The 27235-nt window shown below is 43.3% G+C and overlaps 1 protein-coding gene across 9 annotated transcripts in view; it reads right to left on the bottom strand.

The window, feature by feature from the left end:
- Positions 1-27235, bottom strand: part of KIF1B (kinesin family member 1B) — a 77339-nt gene that overhangs the window by 28571 nt on the left and 21533 nt on the right. The window contains exons 6-27 of one of the 9 annotated variants that reach the window (XM_033079323.1): positions 26742-26920; positions 25981-26092; positions 25782-25859; positions 25551-25616; positions 24815-24832; positions 24591-24666; positions 24224-24302; positions 23825-23967; positions 22661-22702; positions 20123-20334; positions 19037-19116; positions 18599-18674; positions 16249-16328; positions 15739-15845; positions 15225-15308; positions 14871-15051; positions 14455-14527; positions 2633-2729; positions 1739-1887; positions 1369-1550; positions 956-1093; positions 12-260 (exon numbers count right to left, since the gene is read on the bottom strand). In XM_033079323.1, the coding sequence (XP_032935214.1) occupies positions 12-260; positions 956-1093; positions 1369-1550; positions 1739-1887; positions 2633-2729; positions 14455-14527; positions 14871-15051; positions 15225-15308; positions 15739-15845; positions 16249-16328; positions 18599-18674; positions 19037-19116; positions 20123-20334; positions 22661-22702; positions 23825-23967; positions 24224-24302; positions 24591-24666; positions 24815-24832; positions 25551-25616; positions 25782-25859; positions 25981-26092; positions 26742-26920 (2501 nt within the window). Of the gene's footprint in view, positions 1-11; positions 261-955; positions 1094-1368; positions 1551-1738; positions 1888-2632; positions 2730-5603; positions 10437-14454; positions 14528-14870; positions 15052-15224; positions 15309-15738; positions 15846-16248; positions 16329-18598; positions 18675-19036; positions 19117-20122; positions 20335-22660; positions 22703-23824; positions 23968-24223; positions 24303-24590; positions 24667-24814; positions 24833-25550; positions 25617-25781; positions 25860-25980; positions 26093-26741; positions 26921-27235 lie in introns of those variants that run through there. The other 8 variants (XM_033079326.1, XM_033079329.1, XM_033079325.1 and 5 more) reach the window with 8 other exon arrangements.

The raw sequence follows: 27235 nt of genomic DNA, 5'->3' as shown, positions 1-27235 counted from the left end.
ACCTCACCAACCTTCCCACTAAAATGAACCAAGGGGATCGGTCGTAAAACGGGTCGCGCCCATCATTGAAGAGGTCTGATCCCTCCTCAGTCCCAACGTCGGAGCCAGTGTCATCCACAAAGGCCTCATCATCAAAGTCCTCCATCTCATCCTGCTGCTCATCTGCCAGCTCAGTGATGTCGGAGTCGGCCGTGGAGAAAGTGGGGGAGGGCGTGCGATCGGCCAGGCGCTCGTTGACGCAGCCATGGAATATGGGGGAGCTGCACATCAGCGAACGGACACCGATTAACAGGGTCAGCACACACAACCTGCATCAACAGCTCTGCTGCCACCAGCACAGACACCCCTCAGCAGCCAGCAACGCCTCCAAAACACCTGCACTGCAACCAAATGGGAGGCAAGGGGCTGCCAACAAACTCAGGGAAAAGAGTGTCCTTCAATAGAGCAGGAAGCAAATGAAAAAGAAATAGAAACGTGGCTGAGCATACAGATCTTGAGAGGACATCCGTTTAACAGAGCTATATGTCTTATTTCCAACACAGCAGTTCTGCAAATAAAAATATTGTAAAGGTGCAGCCAACAGCAGGAAATGTTAAAGAATCCCACCAGACACGTCCCTGGGGTATGACCAAACTATCTGAATCACACATAGGAGGGACTCTGGACCACTTTTCCAGTGTTCTTCGTATTCTCACAGCTCTGCTCCAGTGACTTCACACAGAACTTAGCCGGTTATATTATTTTAAAATAAATTTATAACTTACTAAAGACAGATTCTACTACTAGACACCTGAACTGGCAACATTCCAAAGAGCACATCCTACTTTTAACTGTATTTAAAGCCTATTCCAAACCCCTGAAGACAAGACCCGGCTGGCACAGAGGCCACACGGTTGACTCCACACGCCCCGTGCAGCAGAGCTGCAGGCAGCAGCAGGGAGGGGCTGCCCCGTACCTGCCCACGAGCTTGAACCAGTGGAAGCGGTCGTAGAAGGGGTCACTGCCCGTCATGGAGCCCTCGGGCTCCTCCTGGCTGCTGGAGGCCACGTCCCCCGCCCGGTCGTACATCTCCCGCATCAGCTCCAGCCTCTGCCTGCGGAGACAGCACCACCAAAGGCTCAGGACACAGGGAGCAGAGAACACAGAGTGGGGTGTTCACCTCACTGCCTTCACCTGCACCAAACTACACCTAAGAACAGAGGAGGCTGTACCCTAAGTTTGGTGCCTCACTAACTCCCCAAAATGTTACAGATTCTGGGAAAAAATTTGTTGGCAAAACCCAAACAGATAAGGAACAGCAAGGGAGGAAATTTTTGAGTGAAGTTCCTCAGACACAGGCAATTTTGGTCTCTAATACGAGTCACATACTTGAGTTTTTCCAAGGACCAGTAATGTGTTGCTCCATTCTTGAGGTCCTGCACCTCCACAGCCACCACGGTGCGGGGAAAGGGCCGGCGCTCGCGGCTCTTGTCGGGCTCGGGCTGGGGCAGCAGCTCCGGCGGCAGCGGCGAGTACAGGGTGTCCGTGAGCAGCACGAACTGGAACTGCACCTGCACCACACACAGGGTCATGGGATGTTCACTCAGGCAGAAGCACAAATCAAACACAATTGTACAGCCCAAATTAATAAGCAACATACCATTTTAAAGACCACAGTAACTCAGAGCTTTTGCAGCAGGATTAAACCATCAAAACTCATGGGTCAGAAAACTCAAAAAGTGGCTCTGCATGTCCCTACCTTCTTCTTTAACTCTACACTGATGGCATTGGCTTCCTTCAGATACACTGCATTTCCCCAGAGCTGGTCCCTCAGTGAAGTGAACTGGTGGAATTTCCACTTCCTGAAAGCCCACTGGGCAAGTTCATATTCATGGCGTGTCCAGGGCACTGGGAAGAGCAAAGAAACAGAGAAATAAAACAATGTGGCCTCTTCTCAAAACCATCACATGCAGTATCCAATATTCCTGCTGACTGTGCCATCAAGTCCTCAACACATTTTCTGGAAGAACAGAAAACATAACCCTACATTTTCATTATTTGTCATGGAAAAACTGGACTCAGACCACCTCAACATTAGCAGTGGAGATTAATGATCATGTAAATGAGATTTGGAACAGAGCAAACAAGGTTTTTTCTGCTTCTATTATTTTAAGTTATTTGGCAACTATTAAAGCCAAATGCTGAAAGAGTGGAATGAGAGCAAGTATAATGGGAATAATAAATTATCTACTGTCCAGAAATGGAGTTACACAGACATGTCACAGCACTCTAAGAACTCCCAGCAAGGAGGAAAGAGAAACTTCGAGATCAAAACAAGGAACAAAGGCAACAGTGTTATTTTGTTTTAAGACATTTGAACAGGAAGAGAGAGATTCCTTCAAGACCACAAAATTGGGGTAAAACTAATGTAATTTGTGCATCAGTTGTATTTGAAGACTTATTTAAGACTGTTTATGTGGAATGTATTCTCTAAATGGGTATTTGAAATCTTGATGCTGAGAGGATTACAGATCAAGAACTTACAGTGTTTTGCAGCTTTCCAGAGCAAGTTTTCTATCAATTACAAGACATGATAGATCATCTCTTCCTTTAGACTTGGCTACACCCAAATTATTTTTAGCTTCAAACTCACCTTCCTCCTCCTCCTCCTCCTCCTCCTCTGTTGTTTCAGCTGCCAAGGACCGTGTCTCTACCTGCTTCTGGAGGGCCTGCAGTTTACTCTCATAGTCCTGTGGGGAGAGAGCAGACACTGTGTAGGAGGACAGACAAGAGGCAGGAGGAAGCTGAGAGCTCAGAGTGACAGGCACAGCTCACATGCACACGCTGCAGCAGAGCTCTCACAGCAGCACTGCTGCCTGCAGAGAACACACAGCTCACATGCACACGCTGCAGCAGAGCTCTCACAGCAGCACTGCTGCCTGCAGAGAACACACAGCTCACATGCACACGCTGCAGCAGAGCTCTCACAGCAGCACTGCTGCCTGCAGAGAACACACAGCTCACATGCACACGCTGCAGCAGAGCTCTCACAGCAGCACTGCTGCCTGCAGAGAACACACAGCTCACATGCACACTGCTGCAGCAGAGCTCTCACAGCAGCACTGCTGCCTGCAGAGAACACACAGCTCACATGCACACTGCTGCAGCAGAGCTCTCACAGCAGCACTGCTGCCTGCAGAGAACACACAGCTCACATGCACACGCTGCAGCAGAGCTCTCACAGCAGCACTGCTGCCTGCAGAGAACACACAGCTCACATGCACACGCTGCAGCAGAGCTCTCACAGCAGCACTGCTGCCTGCAGAGAACACACAGCTCACATGCACACGCTGCAGCAGAGCTCTCACAGCAGCACTGCTGCCTGCAGAGAACACAGCCCAACCATCCACACACAACAGCTGGTCTCTAAAATCACATTTACAGCTCCACAGTGGCTACAAGAGGGAAAGGTTTAGGATGCTCCTTTGGTGGAGTTTTTGCTAAAGACAGGAAGAAGGGGATTTTATTTGGAAGCTGCCTGCTGCTTTCAGAGAGGTAAGAAAGAGGCAGAAATAGAGAAAAATGCAAAAATAAATTTGAAAGAGGAGGATTATTCACCTTCATTTTCTCAAACAGAAGGATTAACAGCACCACTAATTTGCCTTCTTATACCAAAAAAATTCATTTCAGATATTAGTGGGGGAAGCACTTTGTTTTCATTAGATTTTCCCCCTTTTTAGTAAGTACCACTTTCCCACGAGTATTTAATTCATCAGAAGATAAAATACCACCACTGCCCTGGCAGAGAAGTCCGTGCAGTGGCTTCCCCACGAGGAACACTTCAGCAACAGCTTCTGAGCATTTTCTTCCTGTTCAGACCTTTCTGTGCCTTGAAATAAATGCTACTAAAACCTAATGAGCCTATTATGATTAGCTGGTAAAACAAACACAAATTAGAACAGACTCTGTCACGGTGCTCTTGGTCTCAAAGCCTATCCCACTAGGGTATTTTATTTTCTTAAGATAAACCTTTGGCATATATTACACAAATTAAACTTGTTTCTCAAGATTTTTATACAAGAGTTACAACAATAATTCACTGAGAGTGTTGCTGAGTTCTCAAGGAGAGTTCTTGAAGCCACTTGTATTCCAACCTTTTCTCTTCCACAGTTCCAATCCTACAATTCTCCTCCAATGCCCAGTTTGCAATAATATGTTAAGACCAAGAGCTACAGAAAAAAGCTTTACATTTTCCTCCCATCCCACTCATGTGCCCCACCTAAAGAGCTGCAGCACTGAACCACAACATGATTGTGTCAATTCAAACCAGCTTCAGTCACTGAGGAGATACACCTCCAGGACATTCCTGCAGGTTCACAAGTAATGTTTCCTGGAAATAGCATTAACAAATGGTAGTGTGCCCTTAGAGAGTGCAGGATTTTGAATACCACAAATTCAATATCCCTGAGAGCAAACCCCAACTTCATATGGCCTTGATATGATGGCTGTATTTCAATTTTCTAATTTCCTCTTGAATATTTTATTTGGCTAAAATGCTCCTTGTTCATTTGTTTCTCCTCCATTCACCATAAGTTAGCTACACAGGAAATAACCCCAGCTCAGCAGCATAAATACTGCAAACAAAACAAATACATATCCTTTCTTTTGATATTCATTCTGAGATTCTTAAAGATTCACCAAATAGTCTAGACTCCATGAGACATCTCATTAAGCATCAGACTTATCCACCCTTCTGAAATGCCCAGCATAATCTTGAATTTTTTTAACATAAAAGCACTGCTTTGGATCAATTTTCCCCATTCCATGCAGATAATGCTATTACATTTGAAACCAATATAAAACTGGTCAGATCCAAAATGACATAATAAACTTCTGTCACTTGCAAGAAAAAGCAAAATCTTTTATTTTTCTGTAGTCTGGAGTCAATAATGTCATTTTGACCAGCTAGATTGTAGAAATGGAGAGCTCTTCAAGTGGCATTTTAACAGAATCTTTCCAGATCCTTTTGGAGAAACTGAAAAGCTGCAGAGGGAATGGGGAGTTGGGGGAAACAAAAGAAAAGACCCCAACCCACCAAGAAACCCCCACCCCACACACAGACTGGACAAAGAACAGACTGGAGCAGTTACAGCAGAACTGCACCACAAAAACTGAGATGTGTCTGCCAAGGTACTGTGGGGGATCCTCCCCTGCATTTCAGGAGCACAGAAAAGTCCATTTCTTTTGCCTTCAATGAGCAAGTAAATGGACAACAGCCAGCCCCGTGTTTTCTCCCAGAATTTAGATAAACAGCACACAGGATGGTACAATGGGACAGCACTGAAGACAGGAATGGTTTATAGATCCTTGTGCTGCAAAAAGCTCTTATTTCCTTTTATACTGAATTTAAATAAGCTGTCTGAGATGGACACAAGTCTGTTTTGCTGCTTTCCACATAGCAGCAGAAACACCAGGATGGATGAACTTACAAGAACCAGATTGAGAAACAATTAAAGAAACCTCTACAACTCTGCTGGAGCAAGCCCAACCCCAAGATAAAAAATAAAAGAAGGACAAGCCTGCAGTCAAGTTTCATTTCCATTTCACTGAGACAAGTCTGACACTTACAAGAGTATTTCATAGTTTATTGAAAGAGCACTTGTTACAATACAAACCAGTTCTGCTTCTCACAAGGCAGATACTTGCTCTTTAGACAATCCAAAACAACAGACAGATCTGAAAATCCCATTTAATTCAAAGGCAGTTCACTGCTTTCTTTACAGTACAAATAGTTACACAGCATAGATTTCTCATGTGGCAGCTTCTGAAGAGATTTCATGGGAAGTATCCAAGAAGAAATTTTAACATATAAAAACAAATTTCAACATATAAAGGACACAGTGAGGGAGATACTGAAACTATGCTGAATGTATTGATAAAAATAGCATTTGACAGATCCCTAAATTCAACTGCTTGAGGAAGGATGTTGGAGTCAATCTGAGTGAGGAGCATCAGTGATGTGAATTTAACACCAACCCCCAAACCCAGTGTCCCAGTGAGCCCTCCAGAACCCTGAGCTGTCCCCAAGGCACAGGTGGATCCAAGCCAGCTGTCAGAGCACAGCACAGCAGCACTTGGCAAAGGCAACTGAACTGAGGAAAAGAGCACTTGCACCATGGATGCCACATTTCCATCACCCTGAAAGCCTTTTCACACAGCCATCAATGCAAGCAGCTGTCTCACTGCTCATTAACTCCATTAACACAGGATTTGGAGTGAGAGTTGTGTGCAGTTCTGAACAGGGCAAGGGGAACCACAGTTCTCACACTGCTTCCCTTATCACATGAAGCACTGCACTGCAATTCATATCAGATTCTTAACTATCCTCCTAAAAACCAGGAGAAAAAGCTGCTTCCTTGAAGCAGGCTAGACTCCATTCTGACACTGACTGTCCTGTTTTGTCAGATCATGCAGCAGAACAGGCAGGGCTGTTCCAGTGCTGCCCTAGAACAGTGGGTGAGACAGACTGATGGCACCTCCTGCTCCCCAGCACCAGCAAGGCTTCTACAGAGCTCTGTTCTGAGTTTCAGCTGAAGAGGTTGGCACAAACATTGTAGTGTTGAGCATTAGGGCCCCAAGCAGCAGCAGTTTTAGTCTGGTGTCAGCAGCCCAGAACTGCTCTGGGGTGGTTTCACAGAGGCAGCACAGCCCAGAACACGGGACAGGAGGGGGGATTGCTTTGGTCTCCCTCCATGGCCCATCCCTTCAGGCCAGCTCTGGCTGCCCCACACATTCCTACAGAACTGAGAGGCTTTTCCCAAGCAGGCATGGTCACCAGAGGCCAAGCCTTTCTGAGGATATCTAAGAACTCATTGTGCTTGACATGCACAAAACCACAGTGCAATGCACTACTAAAACAGGATTCTAAAATAAAGACGACAGCAAAACATTACCTGCAGCCCAAAACTCATTTTGCAATTTGGACTCAAGCTCAAACAAAGTACTGCTCATCTACAAGCCTTCTTTTCCTTAAGAATCAAGACATTTTTGGAAATGATGCTTTATTTCCTTTGTTCAAGTAGGCCAAAGCATGAGACAAATGCAAGTTACAAAGCCAGATCTGGACACAGAATTAAACCTGCCATCAAGTAAAACTCCCAAGTGACCAGACCAGGTTGTTCTTTCAGGAGCTGAGGACTGACTTTGTATCCCCTGCAGCAGAGGCCACTATCCCATTAGTGATACACGTGCTGAGAATTAAGAGCTGACACTCGATTAATTGATATGTAAATGCACAGGTGTTGCAACAGCACCTACAACATGCCCAGCTGAGGCAGGGGAAAAGTAGGATAGGACAAAAAAATATATGGAAAATAAGCTTAAGGGACTTGCCACTCACCTACCGCTATGCTGAGCCACACACAAGTAACAGTTACCAGTAGGGTTTGTATTTTATAAAAAAATAAGCAACCTCAAGTAAATTCAGGATACTTGTGCAAAACAGCACAAATACACTGCAAAGTGGACCTACCTTACCAAGTGTGGTAGAGTGGCCAATTTTGTTTTTAACATTTTATTCAAGTTAAATTTAAAAGCAAAATAAGTCCTCAATATTTCTATTGGCTTACAGTTAAGGCCACAGATTTTCAAAAGTAAAAGCAACTTTGTCTTGCATTTTTGGAAACTCTGAAAAAAATCCTGTATCAATAAGGTTGGGAATCTTCAACTGAGACAAAACCTCAAAGCCTATTCCTTAATCACTAATATTTCAGTAATTTGCTTGAAACAATCTGAAGCAGGAATTGCAAGCCTTCGTGTTACAGCAAACCACCTGCAAGTACAAACCCCTTCAGAGCAAAACAGACAGGAAAGATTTAACTCGTATTCTGAGTGTGGGGAGAAGGAAAATTAATCTTATTTTTTCCTCAAAGCAACCTTCTCCTTTATCAAACGAGTCTTGAATTCAAGTTTAATCCAAGACCAGAGGCACTAACATGAGGTATCACATTAAGATGAACAGTTAAATTCTCCCATCTCACAGGAGAAATCAGCCAATACAAAGTAGTGATTTATAAATCCTCCTAAGAATAACTATTTCAAGAACATCTCCCAGACTCATGCCTGAGAAAGCTGAAAACATAAAAGAATTAGCTTTTTGAGTGCACCAGAGTGTTGAAAAATCCTAGTTCCTTTCCACAATCTCAGTATAATAATTAAAAACTATTATATTTAGCGATACGATGGGAATTAGAAAAAGCTTATTTCCAAATAATTGCTTCAGCATTATATATATATTCTGACATAAAACTCCATCCAGGCTGGTTTAACTGTCACAGCAATTTCATACCAATAATTATGAACTTAAGCAGAAGAAGAGACATCTACTCAGGGAGTGCAACCCAAGAGCTCTTCTCAATTTCTTTATAAAAAAGCGACACGTATCTTGTCAGCCGACAACTTTTGGTTTATAGATTATTATTACTATTAAAAATTGAGTTAAGAGTGGAAAATATTGTTCTGAAGAACCAGATCCATTTCTAAACAGATGGTCAGTCTCCTTATTGCTAAGAGAAAGGTCACAAGAAACATTCAATGCTAGAAACTAAACTCCTCTTTTGATTGTCTACATAAAACACAGGAGGAAGGCAGCACTTGGTAAGTTCCAGACAATATTTTCAGCATTAGAAAAATGCTTCAAGACACACACACACAAAAAAAAAAAACCTGGTAAATGAGCTACTGGGAAGTCCTCCCCTCCACCTCCCTCCAAGTCTTCTAGTCTATGAAAAAAGTTCTTACAATTTCCCAGAATATTCTTGCAATGGGAGCTGTTAGAACTCGGGGAAGTCACACGCAGAGTGCCCGGTGCCGGGGTTTGTGCTGGGCCTCTGGAGCTCTGCCTGCCCGAAGCAAACCCGAGCCGGGCCGAGGCCGAGCCGGGCCGTGCCGTGCTGAGCTCAGCCCGAGCCCAGCCCGGCTCATACCGCGGTTTCTCGGCCCGATTTCAGGTTGGGCGCTGAGAACTGGCGCCTCATGCGCGGCGGCGTCACGAACGCGCAGTGCGGGCCGGGCCGCTCCGCCGCCTTCGGGCCGCTGCCCTCGCTGCCGCACGCCTGGCGCTGCTGCTGCTGCTGGCGCTTGTGCGGGGAGCCCTGCGGCTGTGAGCCCTGCTGCTGTGAGCCCTGCGGCTCCGAGCCCTGCTGCTGGCAGCCCTGCGGCTGGTGCAGCGCCTCGGCCGAGCCCGAGCCGCGGCGGCGCAGCCCCCGGTGCGAGCCGCTGCTGAGGGAGCTGCTGCGGCAGCGCTGCGGGCCCGGGCCCAGCTGCTGCCGGTTTATCTGGATGTTCTCGGGGCTCCTCTGCGGCCCGTACAGATTCCACAGCTGCTGCGGATCTTTAGAAGCGGCCTTGCTTTCTTTCTCTTTGCCTTCGTCTTTGTTCTTATCGTCTTCTTTCGGAATTCTGACCTCGATAACCTCGTCCTCGGTGATAATGATGTGGGTGCCCGGACTCCACGAGTTCCTGTGTTTGGGATTGCTTTTGAAAGGAAAGCGGGGTTTGCGGTTTTCAGGTGGAATAAAGCGGTGAGGCATATTCTGCCGACGAAGCTGTTTTGCTATTTCCTGCTGCTGCAGATTTTTAAATCGAATCTGTTCTTGCCTCATCCAGCGTAAGCGCCCACGTCTGAAGGCTGGATCGCCTGCCATTAACTGAGACACACGCTCCTCCTTGGCCAGTTCATCGTTCTCGCTTCTCTTTGCCTCATCTGTGGGCTTCTTATCCACATCCACTGCACTGGCAGAGTTTGGAGACTTAGCATTAGCTACAGCTGACTGAGCTTTGTCTGGAGACCCTATCAGGGGTAAAACCTTCTCCATTTTTAGCATTTTATTTCTGAGAACTTTGATCTCTTCATCCTTCATGTTGTTCTGCTTCTTCACTTCTTGTAAAATATCTTCCAATTTGTCTATGTGCACCTTTAGGTCATCCACATCAGTGATTCCTTTGCCATTGGCCATTACATCTTCGATCTTTTCATCTCCAACTCCCACCGTGTCCCAGACATCCCGAGCTACAGCTCGCCAAGACTCGCGCTCGTTCGGGTCCTTTTTCCCATACATGGCACAAAGCTCTTTCATTTTAACAATGGCCAGAGCCTCAATCTCCTGCCTACTGTGCCTGAAGTCATTGAGTGCTACCTCATAGCAAATCTCCTTCACAGCCTGAATCTTTAGGTCAGAGATGGTGACCCACTTGGAGTCTTTGCTAAGGCGTCGCCGTTGGGGTATCTGGTACATTTTAATGGGTTCTCGTTTCTTCCCACTGCTGGGGAGGCCACACTTTTTTACAATGGTTTGGAGCTTGCTGGGGGGCAGCTTCTCTCTCAGGGAAGTGATCAGTCTCCAACTCTCCTCACACGATCTCTTGTCCGAATCATCCCCACTATCAGAGTCTGCATCCTTTGGAAAAACAAAAATCAAGAAGTGGCCCCAAAATAACCAAAATTAAAATTGTAAGAAAATGGAAAAGCTAAACAAGAAGTAGCAGGCAAAGAAAACTAAATCAAAAATCAAAATAGAACAAGTGATAAGGAGGTCCCTGAAGACTCAATGTTAGGGCATTAAAATGCATCTTCAAGAGTCATGGACTGTCAAAATTGGAATTCTTCACTAAATAAGGATTAACATTATATTTAAGTCTTGCCATCTCAAAATAGCTGATAATCTGAACTCTTCCCTCCCAAACCCTTCCAAAATCTTTAAACAGACCAACTAAAACCAAGTTCCTGGTTTTAAATCTTAAAACCAAGCGTAAACTGCACTTCACACATGCTACAGAGACATGCACATCCCCGCCACACACATTTGCCTTGGTGACTGCTGCTGCTTCTCTCAGCAAGTCCTCCCCAGGAAGGTGAGCACAGCAGCCATCAGAGAAGATGTCATGAGCAGCCAGAGTAAGTCGGGTTAACACTGGTTAGTAACGTTGCACGTGGTTGCAGGGGTGCTCAAGTTTAGAATCCATTTCACTACAACAGCAGCCAGAGAAGGGTTAGACGATGAGAAAAAATGAAACAGAAGCAGCCGAAAGGTTCAATGTTAAAAGGACTGTAAGTGCCACTATGACAGACGAAGACAGTGGTTCATACTCCAGGACTTGCTACAAGCTAGAAGGATATCCAGAATCAGAGTTTCAGAGGTGGGTTGTGGTTTGTTTGATTTTTTTTTTTCCATTTGGCACCTTGTTGCTTAGTTTAAAGGAAAAAACCCATTATCAGTCTTGTCTGTCCGAAGAATGAGTTTCAGCAGAATGCAGAGTAATGACTTTCTGTTTTATTGTTTTAACACGAATTCTCTATTTGATATCCTTGATTTGTCTTCTTCTCAAACCCTAGAGCCTGGAGCTTCCACACACTTGCTAAGCATTATGCGTTTTGCTTCTTCTTTACAAGTTTTCCACCTTTTGCTAAATGGTTTTTAATGAGCAGTGCTTCGGGTTTCCATATGCTAGGAATGTCTGTTCAGACCAACTGCCACCACAAGGATATCCACCATTGCTTACTGCAACCAGGAATTAGAATCAGACCACTTTTCTTTAAAGGCTTATTGAGACATCTCTTTAACAAGCAAGAAGTGCTGTGTATTACTGTGACCCACACCCCTCCAACACAGCTCTCAGTGTCTAAGGCACCTCTGACTAACATCCCTGCTTTCCACATGGAGATTCAGAGCACATGAGAAACCTGGAACAGTAACAGCCACTAAGTCTAAAGCCAAAGGAAACCCTGATCACTGAGCCAGCACCAGAGGCTCCTGGAGTTTATTAGACTTTGGCTAGATGACAACAAAGAATGGGGAATACAAAATAATTTGGGGGGGGCAGTTATGAAAGGGGGTAAAGGAAACACTGTTCTGCCCTTTGGTAAAGATTCACATCACTGAGCTTCTTGTGACTTAATGGAGTTTTAAGAATAGTACTAGAGAATCAACTTCTAGTCTAGGTCAAAATACAATCAAAGCACTGGGTTAGAAACTCATTGTGAGTTTACAGCTGATAAAATTCGTGGCCTAAGGAAACAGCATCTACCAACCTGTACCCTGCAGGAAACCAAAGGCTCCCTGGAGGAAGCCCCAGTGCAGTTGGGCACTCAGGGATACGAGCAGGAAGGCAAAATGTGAACTACTCTGACATGAAGTCACAAACCTCCCAGGACTGACAGTTACAAAACTACCATAGAACTACTTATGGGGAAAGCATGTCTTGGTGAAGAGACACTGAGTCACTGTCCTGAGCTTACCCAGACCAGTCAGTGCAGCTGCAATCCACACTGCAGTATCAACTGCAGAGGCATTGGGACCACTTTAGCTCTGTTACACACATTTTCCCATTCAATTTGTGAAATGGAGAACTACTTCTATTCCCTAGTAATGCTAGCAAGGCAAAGACATTTTAGTTGGCAATTCTGAGGGACAAGAGCTATTGTTTATTTTTTTGTACAGCACATCTAACAAATAAACACCCAGACTGGTTGGAATCTCAGCATAAAATCAAAACAATCTGGTAAACAGGATTAGCTAGCTTCTTGCATCTGAGATTATACTCCAGTTTAGACCAAGAAGAATATTTATATCTCAATATCAGCCTTACAGAGCAATAAGTTACAGAACCTGATACTGCAGCTGGATATGGCAGCAGTGGAAATACTTTTAAGGTACACAAGCTGAAATGCACTCCCAGATTTCCCACTCATTATTCAGCTATGGCTGCATGGATGCACTAGTCCTGTCCATCCCAGGCTCTGCACACAGCAGCACAGAAATCATGAGCTGTGTCACCTGAAATGTTCTTACTGAGCACTGTGATAAGCAGGACACTGCTGCCTGCCCAAGGATCTCATCTGATATTTTCCCTTAGATCCAGGACAGGTATCCTTCAGGAACTGCAGAGGCATGCAGGGTAGCATCCCACCTTTGCCCACTGACTGAAGCCAGCAAGAACAAAACAACCTGAAGAAACCAGCATCTTTATTACAGTATTAACCAATCCACTCTCTAAAGAATTTTCCCTTAATCTGAAGTATTTGGGGAAATAAATTCCCTTCACAACACTTTATAAATGCAGTCTTATTGGAAGCAGCTTCCCAGACAGCCAATTTCACATCTTTAATTCATACAAGAGCTTAGCTTGTGCCTGTCAGCTAAAATTTAGGAGAGGGAATTCCATTACTTGCATCTTATTTGACACATTGCCAAAAGTTACTCAATACTCTAACTATTTTCATTTTCATATTTTTACTGTATTGTTTTGCTACCCAAATATTAATTATAAAATTTCAGAGATTAAACATTACATTAGTCACATTTTAACTTGTTTTCTGAACTAAGGGTTGCTTTGGTCAAAATCTGCAGTCACTCCTCTCCATCAAAGAAATTAGATGCTGAAGTCTCTGAGTGTATAATAGGAATATTAAAAAAAATTATATAGTTTCTTCCTATGGAAGCCACAGTACTTTGCTCCATTCTGGCTTAGGGAGAAGGGCAAGAGCTTTACAGTGCAAAGTCCAGCATGCATTTAACCCACAGTTTTCAGTGCTCTCCATCTCAGACTACACACGTGAATCAGGAGTTTGAAATTTTTATCAGAACTCTGGCACAACTACATTTGTGTTCTGGCTAAAGACAACCAGCTAAAGCAGATTCAGGAGACTCGGGTTTCTTAGGGAAATCTAGATTGCATTCCTGGGTTTGGTCTTGTTTTTCAAATTCACAGGGTGCTTGAAGACTGCATCAATCTCTGTTTGTAATGCACTTCAGAGGTATTTGCTGTGAGAAGACTGAAGTCTTCCTATATCAGACCTAATTTATCAGACTTCCTACTTGAGAAATATGTGGAGTGGTGGAATTCCCAGTACTCTGAATGAGTTAACACACTGCTCCCTACTCAGCGCCCCACCACTGGCTTGTGTACCACCAAGACCCTCACAAGGAACTCCATGCAGGGAAGGAGAAGGGTTAAAACATGCACAATGCAGCAACATTTTCAGACATCATTCAAAAAATAAACCTAGTGTATCAATGTTCTAGGAATCTCTTTGGCAGCACAAAATTAGTATGTTCTGGTGATCCAAGACAAAAATAAAGGCAAACATCCCAGGGAGTAGATGTTTAGACTACTGAAAAGGAACTTCAGAAAACACAGAGCACAAAAATGCCCTTCTTTCAGGTTAACTTGCAAGAAATCCAATCTATTCCAACAAGAATTGATTCAAGCTTCTTTACTGTCAATCACAATCTCTGAATTAACCTGAAGGAGCTCACTCACACTGCTAATAATTCACTGTAGACACAAAGAATTTGAAAGCAAAGGGAGAACTGCATTGTGCAGACAACCCAAGCAGGTTTCCTAAACTTTCAGATAAGCAAGGACAGGAATTACTGTTTGCCAAAGGCATAGTTAATTAGGAGGAAGGACACATACCAGTCTTTGCTGCTCCAACAAGAGATCAGCTTCCTCCTTCTCTTTCTTATATAAGATCTCCATTTCTTGTAATCTGAAGATGAACAGAAGAACAGAAGTAGTCAGAGGTCATTAGTTTTGTGCTGGTGTTACTCTACAGTTACAAAATTAAAAGTCATTGTCCTTAACAGGAACTGTTCTCTGGCTATTCAATACTCCAGAAGTGAAACCCTGCAAGCTGCACCTCAGCCCTTACCAAAAGATCTGCAGCATTAGAGGCCAGTGCTCACTGTGAATTTAAAGGAGCTGGAGCACTGAAACACCACAGTAAAATAAGGAGGAAGCTTTCTGAATTTCCACAAGGGGTAGCAGAGAACCCAGTAACCTACTGCTGACTCTTCCTTGTTTCAGGTCGAAATTCTGAGTTGCTTTATTACCTTTTCTCCATCTCTTGCTTCATGTCAATGCCCTGCTTCTCCAGAAGCTCCCTCTGAGCAAATGTCCAGTCCACTGGCTCTGAGGGAGTCTCAGCTGATGGAGTTTTCTCTCTTTCTGCTCGTGCTTGCTCTGGGTGGTTGAATCTGAAGACATGATTTTTACCCATGATGATGCGATTTCCTGGAAATGGGAACAGAAAACTGCAGCTGACAGAAGAATAATGCCAACTTCTGTTTAAAAACTACACTTCAGAAAGGTGATGCTGTCCCTAAGCAGCACCTAGGATTCCCTATATTTGATGGCAATGTCACATATGGAGAGTCTACAAAAAAATCCACTGTAACACTTCTTACCTGAGCGCAGCTGCACAGGCTGCACAACCCTCTTGCCATTCACGTAGGTTTCTGATCGCTCACAAGGCTCCAAAGTAACAATAACTGCAAAGAAAACATTGATGAGTGAGACTTTGGAGGGTCCTGTAGAGGAACAGAAGTGTGCAAGCCTTCTCATTTGCTGCCTGTGTTCACACTAACACCAAAGAAGTCAATCACCCCTGGATGTCAGGCTGCTTAAAAATAAAGACCCAAGAGGAAATCAATACTACTGACTTCTCTACCTACTGCAGCTGGAAACTACTTTATTTTCCATGTTGACAGTTAACCAAGGTCAGAATTTAACTGTTACACTGGCTGCAGCCTGCAATTTGAACCTATTATCACTTAAACAAATTTCACTTTCTTTCCCTAAGACTCAAGAAAAGAAGAAGTCAAAACGGATCCTTTACTTGAGGTCAGAAATTCCCAGTCACAGGAAGCAAAGTGCTGGACAGGGAGGTTCAGCACTGCCCAGGAGGCAGCAGGCTCTCACCTTCACCGTTGTTGTTCCTCTCGCTGCGGAAGACGCAGTGCTCCTCCTTGATGTGAGCCCCGCTCAGAACAATGTCCTGCCTGCGCTCGGCGTCCGCCTGCCCCACCCTGCGGGACACAAACAGCTCAGGGAGCAGATCACACCCCTCCTACAGCTGCACTGCACCACACAGCCCAGAAACTGCCACGGAAAAGGCTCAGCTATTAAACTACCCTTCACATCTAAAGGTTTGGACCAGGGCTTAATTCTGCACGGCAGAGAACTGTTGTGCCATGAACTGGAGGATGGCAGCTTTGCAAAAGGAAAGTTTTCTCTCCCTTAAAACGTCACTGGGAGAACTGAAATGTTAAATACCTCTTCAGTTTAACACAATTCCTTCCCTCCTGTGAAACCCTTCTCCTTTTAGAAAGGGATGCAGAGGGTGGAAAAAGAGCCCAACAAGAACTTCCAGCATGGGGATTTAAGCAAGCAAAGAAGGCAACTCCAGAGTGTGTCAGCACCAGCTCTCACCTTGTGATGCCATCTTTGATGTAGTACAGCAGACATTCAGACATGAGTGGATCTTCATTAAGGTTTACAAGATGAGGAGTCTGAAAGAACAAAAAAGAACTGAGATTCTGCTTTCAGGCTTGCTCCTGCAGCTGTGGAGGGTGTGCATTAATCCAGCAGTTTTGCCACATGTATCAAGATTATTCCATAATGGATTTTTTCAAACATAACCTTCTAAAGTATTGCAAAGCATCACAAAGTACCAGCAAAATACAGCTCAGATTGCTTAGTTATCCAAAATATCAATCCATGGAAGAAAGAACTGCTTCAGCTGGGAAAAACAAATCCTTATAAAGTCTCTGTAAATTTTGATAAGGGAAGTCTAAGAACAGAAAGGGTTGCTTCAGTGAAATTTTCAAACTGACATGGAATCAACTGTGGCTTTTCTTGAGTTACACAGGTCAGGTGCTTATTTGGCAAAGTCTGTTAACATCAGAACAAAATCTAAAACTACCAATATTCTCTGATACCAACAGCTAAGAAGCTTTTCATCTAAACTTCTTCTAAATGCAAATCCACTACAGTTACTAAACCAACCTTCTTTGGTGAAAAAACCCCATAGGAATCAGCAAACAAGTCACAAGGCCTTGGTGTGAAAATCTAGCCAGTGAGATGGCAGTAAGCACAAGCACAAAAGAAAGGGCAAAAATGGTTAAACATAAATAATGCAGAAGGATGATAAAAGAGAAGTAAAACTGTTAATAAGCCACTTGTCCCTTTGTTACCCTCAAACAGAATAAATTTAGGAAAAAGAAACAAATTTGGCTCAGATTCCTTATGAACACTATTTTCATCAACTTAGATACAAAAAAGTTTACTTAGGAGAGCTTTTAACAGCATTACCTTCACAGCTCAAAACTTACTGGACGTTCACGATTAATTATCTTTGAATTATTGTCAATTGCCCAATGGAAGATTTAATTATAAGGACAGAAAGGGGGAGAAAATAATGCAGCTTTTTCACCACTAAAATCCAGGAGTGACCCAAAGCTGCAGCTGAAGATGTTCCATGCTGCCATTGCTGGTCACTGCACAGATCAGCACTTGGAGCTGCTTAAAGCTCTTCAAGAGAAAAATGGAGAGAAACCAAATCCCAGACAGAGTTACTGCTGTAACACCACTGCAACTTGCACCACTGGGATACTTGTAAGAAATAAAGCTCCACAGCTTGAGAGATGAATGCTGCTGGCACCCCCAACTATTCACTCCTGGCATATGAGGAGATACATACTGGTGCCTCAGAAGGGTACAGTCTTTATACAGAACACGTTTTCTAAGTTCTCATCTCCTACATTTTCACAACAGCCACAGTTACTAGAAGCAGAACTAATGGACTGCAAGGATAGCAAGGAACAGAAGCAGACAGGACTGGGTTGGGAGTTTTACTTCTCCTAATAAATCCTATATAGGTAAAAATAAATACCAGCTATGACCAAAGCAACTACTTTATCCAGGTGGCATTTATACACAAACCTGATCAGCTGAAAATGCACCAAAAGAATCATCAAAAAGAGCTGATGGACTGTGAGGAAAAATCTAAAAGGAGATGAGGATCCACAACATAAGGGAAAGAAATGTAAAGAATACTCAATGAATCAGTGTCTTTCCACACCTCAGGCACTCCTGGAGTAGCTACCTAAAAAAAGCAAACCTAAATTCTACTAGCTCCAAGCATCACAGTCTAACACTATTCCAACTGAAGGATTAAACATTTTAACTGTTCCTGGGGTTCTACAATTCTGTGCAGTGCCTCTAAATACATCCCTGTTTAACCCCAAATCAGGTTTATTACACACTTGCACACTAAAATATTACCCATGCTGCTTGTTCAAAGATTTTTAAGATAAAGGAAAGTAGATTACAACACTGATTTATGCTCTTTTCCTGCACAGTTCTGCTTCTTTCAAATTTCAGAAAACAGAACTAGTGGCAAGTATTGAATGAAATCTTCTCCTGCATGCCCTGTGTTCATGCATTCGTTAGATAACCAAGAGTTTTTCCAAGGAGAAGAAGGATTAACAAACAACTCAAAGAAGAGCACCTAAACAAGCCTTTAATCTTCTCTGGATATCTCAGAGAAGAACAGGCAGAGCACACAAAGGTGACACACAGCTGCTGCAGAAAATGGCAACAGAGGAACAGACAGGGCAACTTCTGATTTGCAACTGCACCAAGATACAAAAGGAGCTGTAAAACTTCTTGCAGCACAGCATCTTCTAAAGGAAGATCCAAACAGTCAACTCTCATCACCCTCCTCTCAGGCCAATTAGCCTTTTGGAAACATCATGCAATAGTTAACAATTTTCTTTACCTTTTTGGGTGAGAAGACTCCCAGTGTTCCTCCATCTTCCCGAATGGCAACCCCCATTTCTGCCAACAAGGCCTCCCTGAGAGAGAAAAACAAGATATTGACCCCATTTCAGGTTTCTCAGACAAGGAAGGTCTAATGAAAGCCAGGTAATTAGCATATTAGACTTTGAACCAGCCTACCCAGGACTGTCACCACCTCAGAGCACACCAGGGCAAGTTGGTAAACTCTAGTCTGAGAGTGGCAGCAGCTTTAACTGTGAGAAAGCCAGCAAAGAGCAGGACTCTGACAGCACCGCCCCTGCTGTTCTACATCCAGCACAAGGGCCAGCAGAACTATCCCTGACACCATTCTGCTGCTCCACTGCTTTGGAACAGAGAAACTTGCTCCATTTTCCACTTTCCAGAGACCATCCATACCACAGCACTCCTGATTCCTGACCTTTCCATCCTAATGGCCTCTGTTTTCCTCAGTTTCTCTTCCCATGTTTCATTCAGCTCTGCAATGATCTTCTCAGATTCCTGTGTGAAAATACCAAAAGCTGTTTTACAATTCTTCCCAAAGTTCTTCACATAATACACAATTGAAGTCTGTGCTCTGTTCAGGCCTCACATTTTAATTTCACATGTAAAAAGCATTCTTAGCACCTTAAAACTCTTGCTTGTTTCCCTTCATTTTTAGAAGGGTAGATAGTCCTGAAGGCAAGCTGAGAAGAAAAGATGACATCATACCTACCCACAGTCAGACTTTATTTTGAACCACCTAAACTAAACTCATTTCCCTTTTTTTTTTTCTAAATGTGATCTACAGACATGATTCAGTAAGTGAGTGCCAAGGAAATGCAGAGCCCACACTGCCACTGCCATGGCAACGGAGGCTTTCCAGGAGGAAAGGGAAATGCAGTGTGTGCTCAGCCTGTGCCAGTGTCTGATGGACAAACATGGGAATGCTGCAGAGATTCAACACAGGCAGCTCTCCCCACTCCTCCACCCGTGGACATTGAGGGGCTTTCAGAAAAATCAAGAAATCCTTCAGTGTGATCACTTTGCTGTGGTTCAATCCTGTGCACCCTGGGACAAGGCTGCCTTTGTCTGGCCCAAACATGCCATTCTGTGCTTCACATTTTAATCTGTGGGGGCTGGGCGAAGACAACAGTGGCAGGATTATTCTTCCTCCTTTTTTTCAACTTTGGGGTAATTTGGTTTTCTGACAGCTGAGTGCATTTGCAAGTCAGACTTGGCTCACACTAGTGCTGACCAGGTCTCTAAGTCTACATTTATGATCAAGTTTTCCATAACTACTGCATCACAGGACCCATAAATAAGAATGAAGAATTTAATTTGTAATTTAATTGCAGCTCCAGGCTACAATTAAACCTAAATAATCCTGACAAGAAAGGTGGTGCATGGACCCAGTTTCCAGCCCACTGCAGTTAAGTGGGTTTCAGACAATTTCTACAGACCCAGGAGCTATTTGTGAAAGCAAGTTCTCTCAGGTTCAGGATTCTGTAACCTCCTTAACACCCACCTTCAAACGCTCAATGGCCTCTTCTCCTCCAGGTGTTGACATGATTCTTTCCTGTATACTGGACACAGATGTTAAGCCCACCTGACTACTGAGAGAGCAGGAGGATGGAGATGCAGTGAGGGACCCCATGGAGGCTGTGGAAAAATTGCCAGGACGTTGATTCTCGGAGGCTAGCAAGTATCTATGCTTATTGTTCTGAAAATCTTTCAAATCTGAGAGAGAGACACACAGACAGAGGGAAGGCAGGAGGAGGGGAAAAAGGAAAACAGGAAGGAGAAGGAAAAAGGGAAGGAAGGAAGGAAGGAAATACCAGTGTAAGAGGAAAGCATTTAAGCAGCAACAAGGCAAGTTTTGTAATTTTTAGATGGCAGTTCCGAAACAAATCTTTTAATGTTAGCAACCATAACATAATAACTCAGTTCAGACCCTGAAGCTCACTAGGAACGACTGCATCATAAAACTTTCTAAAGAAAAAAGCTTGAAAAAATAAATTACACATTGGCAAAAAGCAACCATCCTACTCCTGACTGAATACTGAGCTGAGCACCCTGAAGCTCAGAGCAGGAACAGGTCCTCAGGAGCTTAGTGACATTTTGGGCAATCCCTTAAGCTCAGGAAAACATTCTCTTCCAGAGTCCTTTAATGTGAAATGATGATTAAGTAAATCTTCATCACAGCAGTTGTTCTGCTGCTAAAGCACCCTGACCACATGGACAAAGAACTTCCTCTCCTTAAATTCTCACCAGAGAGGAAGTGAATCACCTGTCAGTGGGACAGGGACAAGAGAACTTCAGTTCACAACATCATTATGCTGCTTCTTCACCTTCCTTATCTGAATAAAAATGGAAATCTAACACATCTGTTCAGCCAAATGTCTGATATCTTACACTTCAGAAGGTGCTTCAAAGCTTTTTGGCTGTTAGTTTAAATAGGAAAGGCTTTTTAAAAATCTCCAAAATTTAACAAGGTAACTTTTGTAGCCTGAAAACCTGCAGGCCTGAAAATGCTGCCTTGAGAGCCAGAGAATAAGAAAAGCTGCCTGAATGATTTAAAAACAAATATACAAGGGAAATTTATATTCATTTAACTTGGCTTCTTGGATACATCTGTAAACCATATCCTCAAAATAACCACAAACCAGAAGGAAAATCTTCCAATGTGAAAATATCAGATAGATTAATATCTCAGTTTTTTAATATTTTATATTTAATTTCAAGGACAAATCCTTTAAAATAAGTCACTTCAGGAAAGAAACAGGTCAAATCAGACCCTGCAAGTCATAAACAGGGGCACCACACTCACAAAAGTGAGATGCTCGCCCAGACATTGCATAAATTTCCCTGTCCTCCTACATCTCCTCTGCTCTTCCCCTGAACAATCCTGCCATTGTCAGCCTTATGCCCTAGTTCACTCCACGCTCAACCTGCTCTTTCAGCCTCATGGAACTGATGATTGCCCCGAGTCAGTTTGAAAACCACCATCTGCAAATCCAGGAGGCAGGGCTGGGAGTTTCACAGAAGAAAAGCAGGTTAAGGGAAGGGAATGCTGGCAGGATGAGGAAAGCAGGCATGACAGAGCAGGGATGAAGTCTCCAAAGGCCATGCAGTCCTGAAGAGGAAGGAAGTGGCACTTGCACAGCAGCTCAGTGGCTGTGAGCACAGAGCCCTGAGCACCACGCACGCCGCTCCTCTCCCGCCGGGAGCGGGCACACGCTGCAGGCAGCACCACAATGTCACACAGGCCAGGATGAGTCTTTACACCACCAGTAGCTTCAGTCTCAGGAAATTTCAGACAGATCTCTTTCAGCTGATACTGAGTGAGGGTCTAACAGACTGACTGAAAGAGTTTAAAAAGTCTACCAACCCAAAATGTACATGGAGCACGTTTCCCTTGAAATGGACTGTGTATATTGCCCTTTCTTGGAAACAAACACCAAGAGAAATAAAATGCTCTTTGCTGACTGGTTTTAGCCCTGTTAAGCAACTGCAACCCAGTATATTTAACCTCAAAGAAAGAGCCCTTCATCAGTATAAGATGTCTGGCTTGTTTCTTTCTTTTTTTTTTTTTTTAAGGACTATTAAAAATACATTGCAGTGTCCAGGAGGAACTGGTAATACTTCATCTTGAGTTCATCAACTGAAACATTTAAAACAAATACTTCAAAGTGGCAAAGAGCTGCTAAAATGCCAGGAAGCTACATGAGCAGACACTGAGTAACTGGGAAAAGATTTGAAAGAAAGATTTTCTAGTTCAAATCTAAACTGTGAGCTGTCATGAAAACACACTGGAGAACTACCCCTCTCCTTTCTGTGTTCTGCCAGAAATGAATAATGAACATAAGTTGCACTAAACTTTGCACTTTTTTGTGATTGTGGACTCAATCTAAGAAGTGCTGGTGAGGCTGGATTTCATGAACCTGCACTGCATTCCAGTGAGTGTTCTGTCTGGGATTTCCCTGTGAGAAATGCTGGCATGCAAAGCTCTGTTAAAAGCTGATCCAGAGAAAGCAGGTTAAAAAGAGAACCACACAATACACACATTTGCCTCCACTTCCAGAGTATTCATCTCCCAGTGGATCAACTGAAAGGAAGCAGGAGGGAAAATACAAGAAGGATCAAACTGAAGGTTCACTAGAGACATAGGAAGGGAAGAGAATACTACTTGATGTTCAAAGAAACAAAACACAGTTTCCAGTAACACAGTTTTTTCAGTTTGGATTTAGAACCAAAACCCACAGACTGTAACAAGCATGAAAACTCTTGTATTTCATTGTCTTCTGGCCCCATTCTCTTGAAAACAAGCAAACAAAGAGGTAAATACACGTTGCACATCTTTAGTAGTCTGTCACTAAGTCAGGACTTTTGCTTCACTGACAGAAAGGTCTGAAAAAATCACAAACTGGTGCACACTTTTATTTTTTTAAAGTCAAAATACTGGAATGCATTCTGTGCTTTTATGGGCATTTACTTCACTAGGAATTAAATCACTGTTCACATTAGAGAAGAACGTAGCAGCTAAAATTTCAGTTCATTTGTGTTGTTTGGAATGAGCATAAGGAAATTGAGTACAAGTGTGTTCTAGTGCTTTAAGAAGTTGCTGGCAAAGCAAATCAGTACAACACTGCTCTGCCAACCTACCTCAAAATCTCCCAAAAGGATTCATTAGTTATTCACAAGCAGCTGTTGCATAGTTATTTCAAGATGACAAATGATTTGTCACTCAGGGCACTGTGTAACATTAGCCATTGTTTTCTTTTGTGAGTGAGGATGGCATTGAAGCCAGGTATTAACTAATAACCTTAACCTCTAAGGAGGAAGGAATGATGCCTTTTTCCTCAGTATGAAACTGAGTTTCTGTATCTCAGCTCTTTTATTGGCAGCCAGACAAAAAGTCCTCCATAACTCAGCAGAGCAACTCCTGAATGTGGAAGTTCTGTTACACAAAAGCATTTCTACAATAATAGGAAATTCAAACTCCATATTTTCCCTTGAGAGTTTGAAGGTGGTTTGTCCACTCCACACACAAATCTGAGACGATCGTTCAAAGACACAAGGGGCTGCCATTTCTAAAAGCGTGTGCAAAACTTAAATATCAGCACCTGTATTTAAAATCTGGTTTTAATCCCCTTCTCTGGCAGGCTCAGGTCTCCCTCCTCTGCTACAGAGGCCAAGCCCAGGATGGTGAGGAGTTTAATGCACTTACTGTCAATGATATCCCCCAGGCCTTGGGCACGCAGGAGATCCTTGAGCCTCGTCACCTCCTCCTTCAGCTCCCGCACCAGCTTGGCGTTGGGATCCTCGTTGATGACAGCATTGCACTTGATCTGCTTTGCACGGTCAGCATACCTGCAGCCAGACAAAGCCATGAAACCTCACCACAGGCATGGAACTGCTCATGTACAACACATTTAGTTTGCAGCTCCATGTCAGAAGAGCAGGCAATAAATCCCTGCTTGCTGTGTAGGGTAACTGAGTTCTGGCCAATAAGAGTCTTCTTCCCCACAGGTAAGCTCAACTTACAATAAACCAAAAGTTTAAAGGACAAAGCATGGCCTTTAGAGCAAACATTTACCCATATCCACCCCAGAGAAACAGAAAGTACCTTAAAGTGCTCAGAGTTTCATCGTAGTTTATGTCTGCTGGACTGAGAGCAGCAACCATTGCAGTTCTGGAGTTACCACCTACAGTGAACAGGAAAGATTTTAGATGGCACACACTCCAGGCACCACCTGCCTACCTAAAATATCTGTGTTTTCAATAAATTATAGAATTCAACTAAATTCTAGAGTACTAAGAAACATACAAAAATCACAGGAAAGAGCATTAACACAAGGTGGAATTATGACAACTGAGATTTGCCTACTGAAGATATTTAACCTCATACTCAATACTAATTTAAGTGAGCTAAAAGCAGTCAGGAAATTCAGTGAGACTTTCTTTCCACACTGGCACAGACAAATCAGCCATACCTAGATTTTCTCGAAGAAGCCACGTTAGTACAGAATCCCTGTAGGGTATAAAGTCTGTCTTCTTCTTCTTTTTGCTCTACAAAGAAATAGCACAACATGAAAAATAAGAAGGATTTTCTGTGTAAGAACATCTTCCTGGAATTTAAATTCTGTGTTCTAACACAATTCTGAACAGCAAACCTTACACTAGGCAAAGAAACCAACATCTACTGAGACCATCATACCTTGCTGGTGCAGTTATCCTAAGTTGAAAGCATTAAGGAAAAAGGAAGAAGAAAGATGAGTTTCTTAACAGAGATTTATACATCATTTCCATGACAGTACTTCCTTTTCTTGAGAAGCCAAATTAATGAGAATTGCTTTAATTGGAAATAAATCAATTAAGCATATTCAACCTGTACAAGGTGTTGACTCACTTTTAAAGGGCAAAACAATAATTTGTTTGTTTTGTTTGGGGTTTTTTTTTAACAGTAGTTGGGTACAAAAATAAAAGACAAAGTGCTTTTCTAAACCCACAACATTTTGCTTAGATCAATATATGCTCACTTAAGACACTATTAAGTCTTGCCATTGCAAAGAAAGCCAGTGAATCAAATTATTGCACTGGTGTTTCTATACATTTTAACAACAAACCTTCAGTTAAGTTTTCTAAAATTATTCTTTCAAATAAAAATAAAATTACTGCACTGAAGGTTTAAAAACTTGCTGTGTGAACAGGTCTTCTACATAAACACAGGCTTCTTCACAGTTAAACAAGCCAATGCTTCCATCTGTTGACAGGCTGTGTGCCACCCACAGAATAGTATCAACTACAGTCATCTATCAAAATACAGCCAGCTAATGGGGCTGAGAATGCAAGGCCAAGAACAGCCAATGATTCTGCTCTACTCCACAGATTTTACTGTTTCCATTTGACCAGCTGTGCAAAGGTTTTTGTAGACAAGGAAATGCTCCACTTACCACTTCAGCCAATGCTGAAATAACTTTGCCCAGAGTGGTGAGAGACTTGTTTATATTTGCTCCTTCCTGAGAAAACAGAAACCAGTATTATTTAGTAATTAAAACTGTTCAGCCGTGAATCTCTGTAGTCTTCAGGTTTGCAACTACTTTTTCCCAGCTGTAAGTGGTGATTTGTCCAGCAAAGCCCCCAGGGATGCTGTGCCCTCCCCAGCAGCCCCCATGGCCCTGCACCTTTAGCCGGGTTCCTTTGGCACCAGTGGAGTCCGCCCGCTCACTGCCAGCCAGGTCCACCAGGCTGATCTTGCTGACCTGAGCAGAGAGAGCATGGAACAGAGAATTAGTGCTTGGTCAGTCAGGGCAAGGACACAACTACAGTCACTGCAGGGAGATCAGTGAAAATCAGGCAGAAAGCCACTTATCTGTAGCACACCTTCTCTGTGGAAAGGTCAGTCTCTGTGTCATGTTTCTTCTGGGTAAAGACAATTGTAAACACAGCGTGAGAGCGGCTGCTGGTTTCGTTCATGTTGGTGGCTGCCACAGTCCTAAAGCATGAACAGATATGAGCCTTTTAAAAAAGGACAATTACCTGCAGGGCTGAATGCAGCTGCAGAGGAATGAGAGCAAGAGGCTGCAAAGGTGATGTGCTGCCTTGGAACCAAGACCCAGCCACACCTAATACCATTATCAAGCCCTTTCATTTTTTCACTCCTGAATTACTCCCATCTCGGTAACAGTTTAAATAGAGCTTTCTCCATCTGTGTACTCAGTAATCCATCCTCCATGCAAACACCCAAGAAGACTCACATAAATGCTGCTTAAAAGTTTCTCACATATTGTTAAATGGAGCCATCAGCTGACATGGAAACAACTAATAAGGAATCAGAAACTGAAGATGGAAGGCCAACTTTAGTCCTGACCACCCGGATTAAGGAAAGACTAGGACAGTGACAGAGTACACAGCAAAGGCACAAGTAAATGCCACTATAATTATTTAGACTTCATCTCAAGTCATTACAATCTTTAAATGTCTACACAGCTATTTGCAGCACTAGTACAGCACACAAAATAATTTCAGCTTTCAACAGCATTGATCAGTGCATATTTCAATAATACTCCTGACTTACAAGAGGTTTTTTTAAAGTGCTAATGCACAGCAGACATAAAAATACATAACACACTCCCATCACTAACCTGGCTTTGTTCCCAGCATCCATGAGGTCTGCAATGTCTGTGTAAGATGTCACTGCTAACTTGGACAGATCTTCCACGTAGGGGCCAAGGAGAGGATGTTCTCGCACCCGCAAATTCCCTTTGTTCTTCGGGTTCAGCAAGTCTCTGACTCTCTCACAGTAGATCTCCATGTAACTCACCTGAAAACAGGGATTTTCACAGACAATTCAGTCTCTCTGAAGGTCTCCACCACACCATTTCAGAGTGCCAGTGGTAAAAACTCCCCCAGGCCAGCACAGGAAAGCTGTAGGTGGGTGTCTCTGGCCATTTAACACCTTAAACACTGGCAGAGTCAAAAGTCTCCTGCATCACATCTCTAACATAACTGCAGGACTTGCATCCATGTACAGATCCTTCAGTCATTTCAAAAAACGTTGGTGTGTAATGAAAAATTATACACTGGGGTCCACAATCATCTTAATGTCTTTAATATGACACAGCACAAGCATCAAACA

The sequence above is a fragment of the Catharus ustulatus genome, chromosome 24 (genome assembly GCF_009819885.2).
Source record: "Catharus ustulatus isolate bCatUst1 chromosome 24, bCatUst1.pri.v2, whole genome shotgun sequence".
Taxonomy (NCBI): domain Eukaryota; kingdom Metazoa; phylum Chordata; class Aves; order Passeriformes; family Turdidae; genus Catharus; species Catharus ustulatus.
The sequence above is the reverse complement of the archived record's forward strand: the minus strand, read 5'-3'. Positions and strand labels throughout refer to the sequence as shown.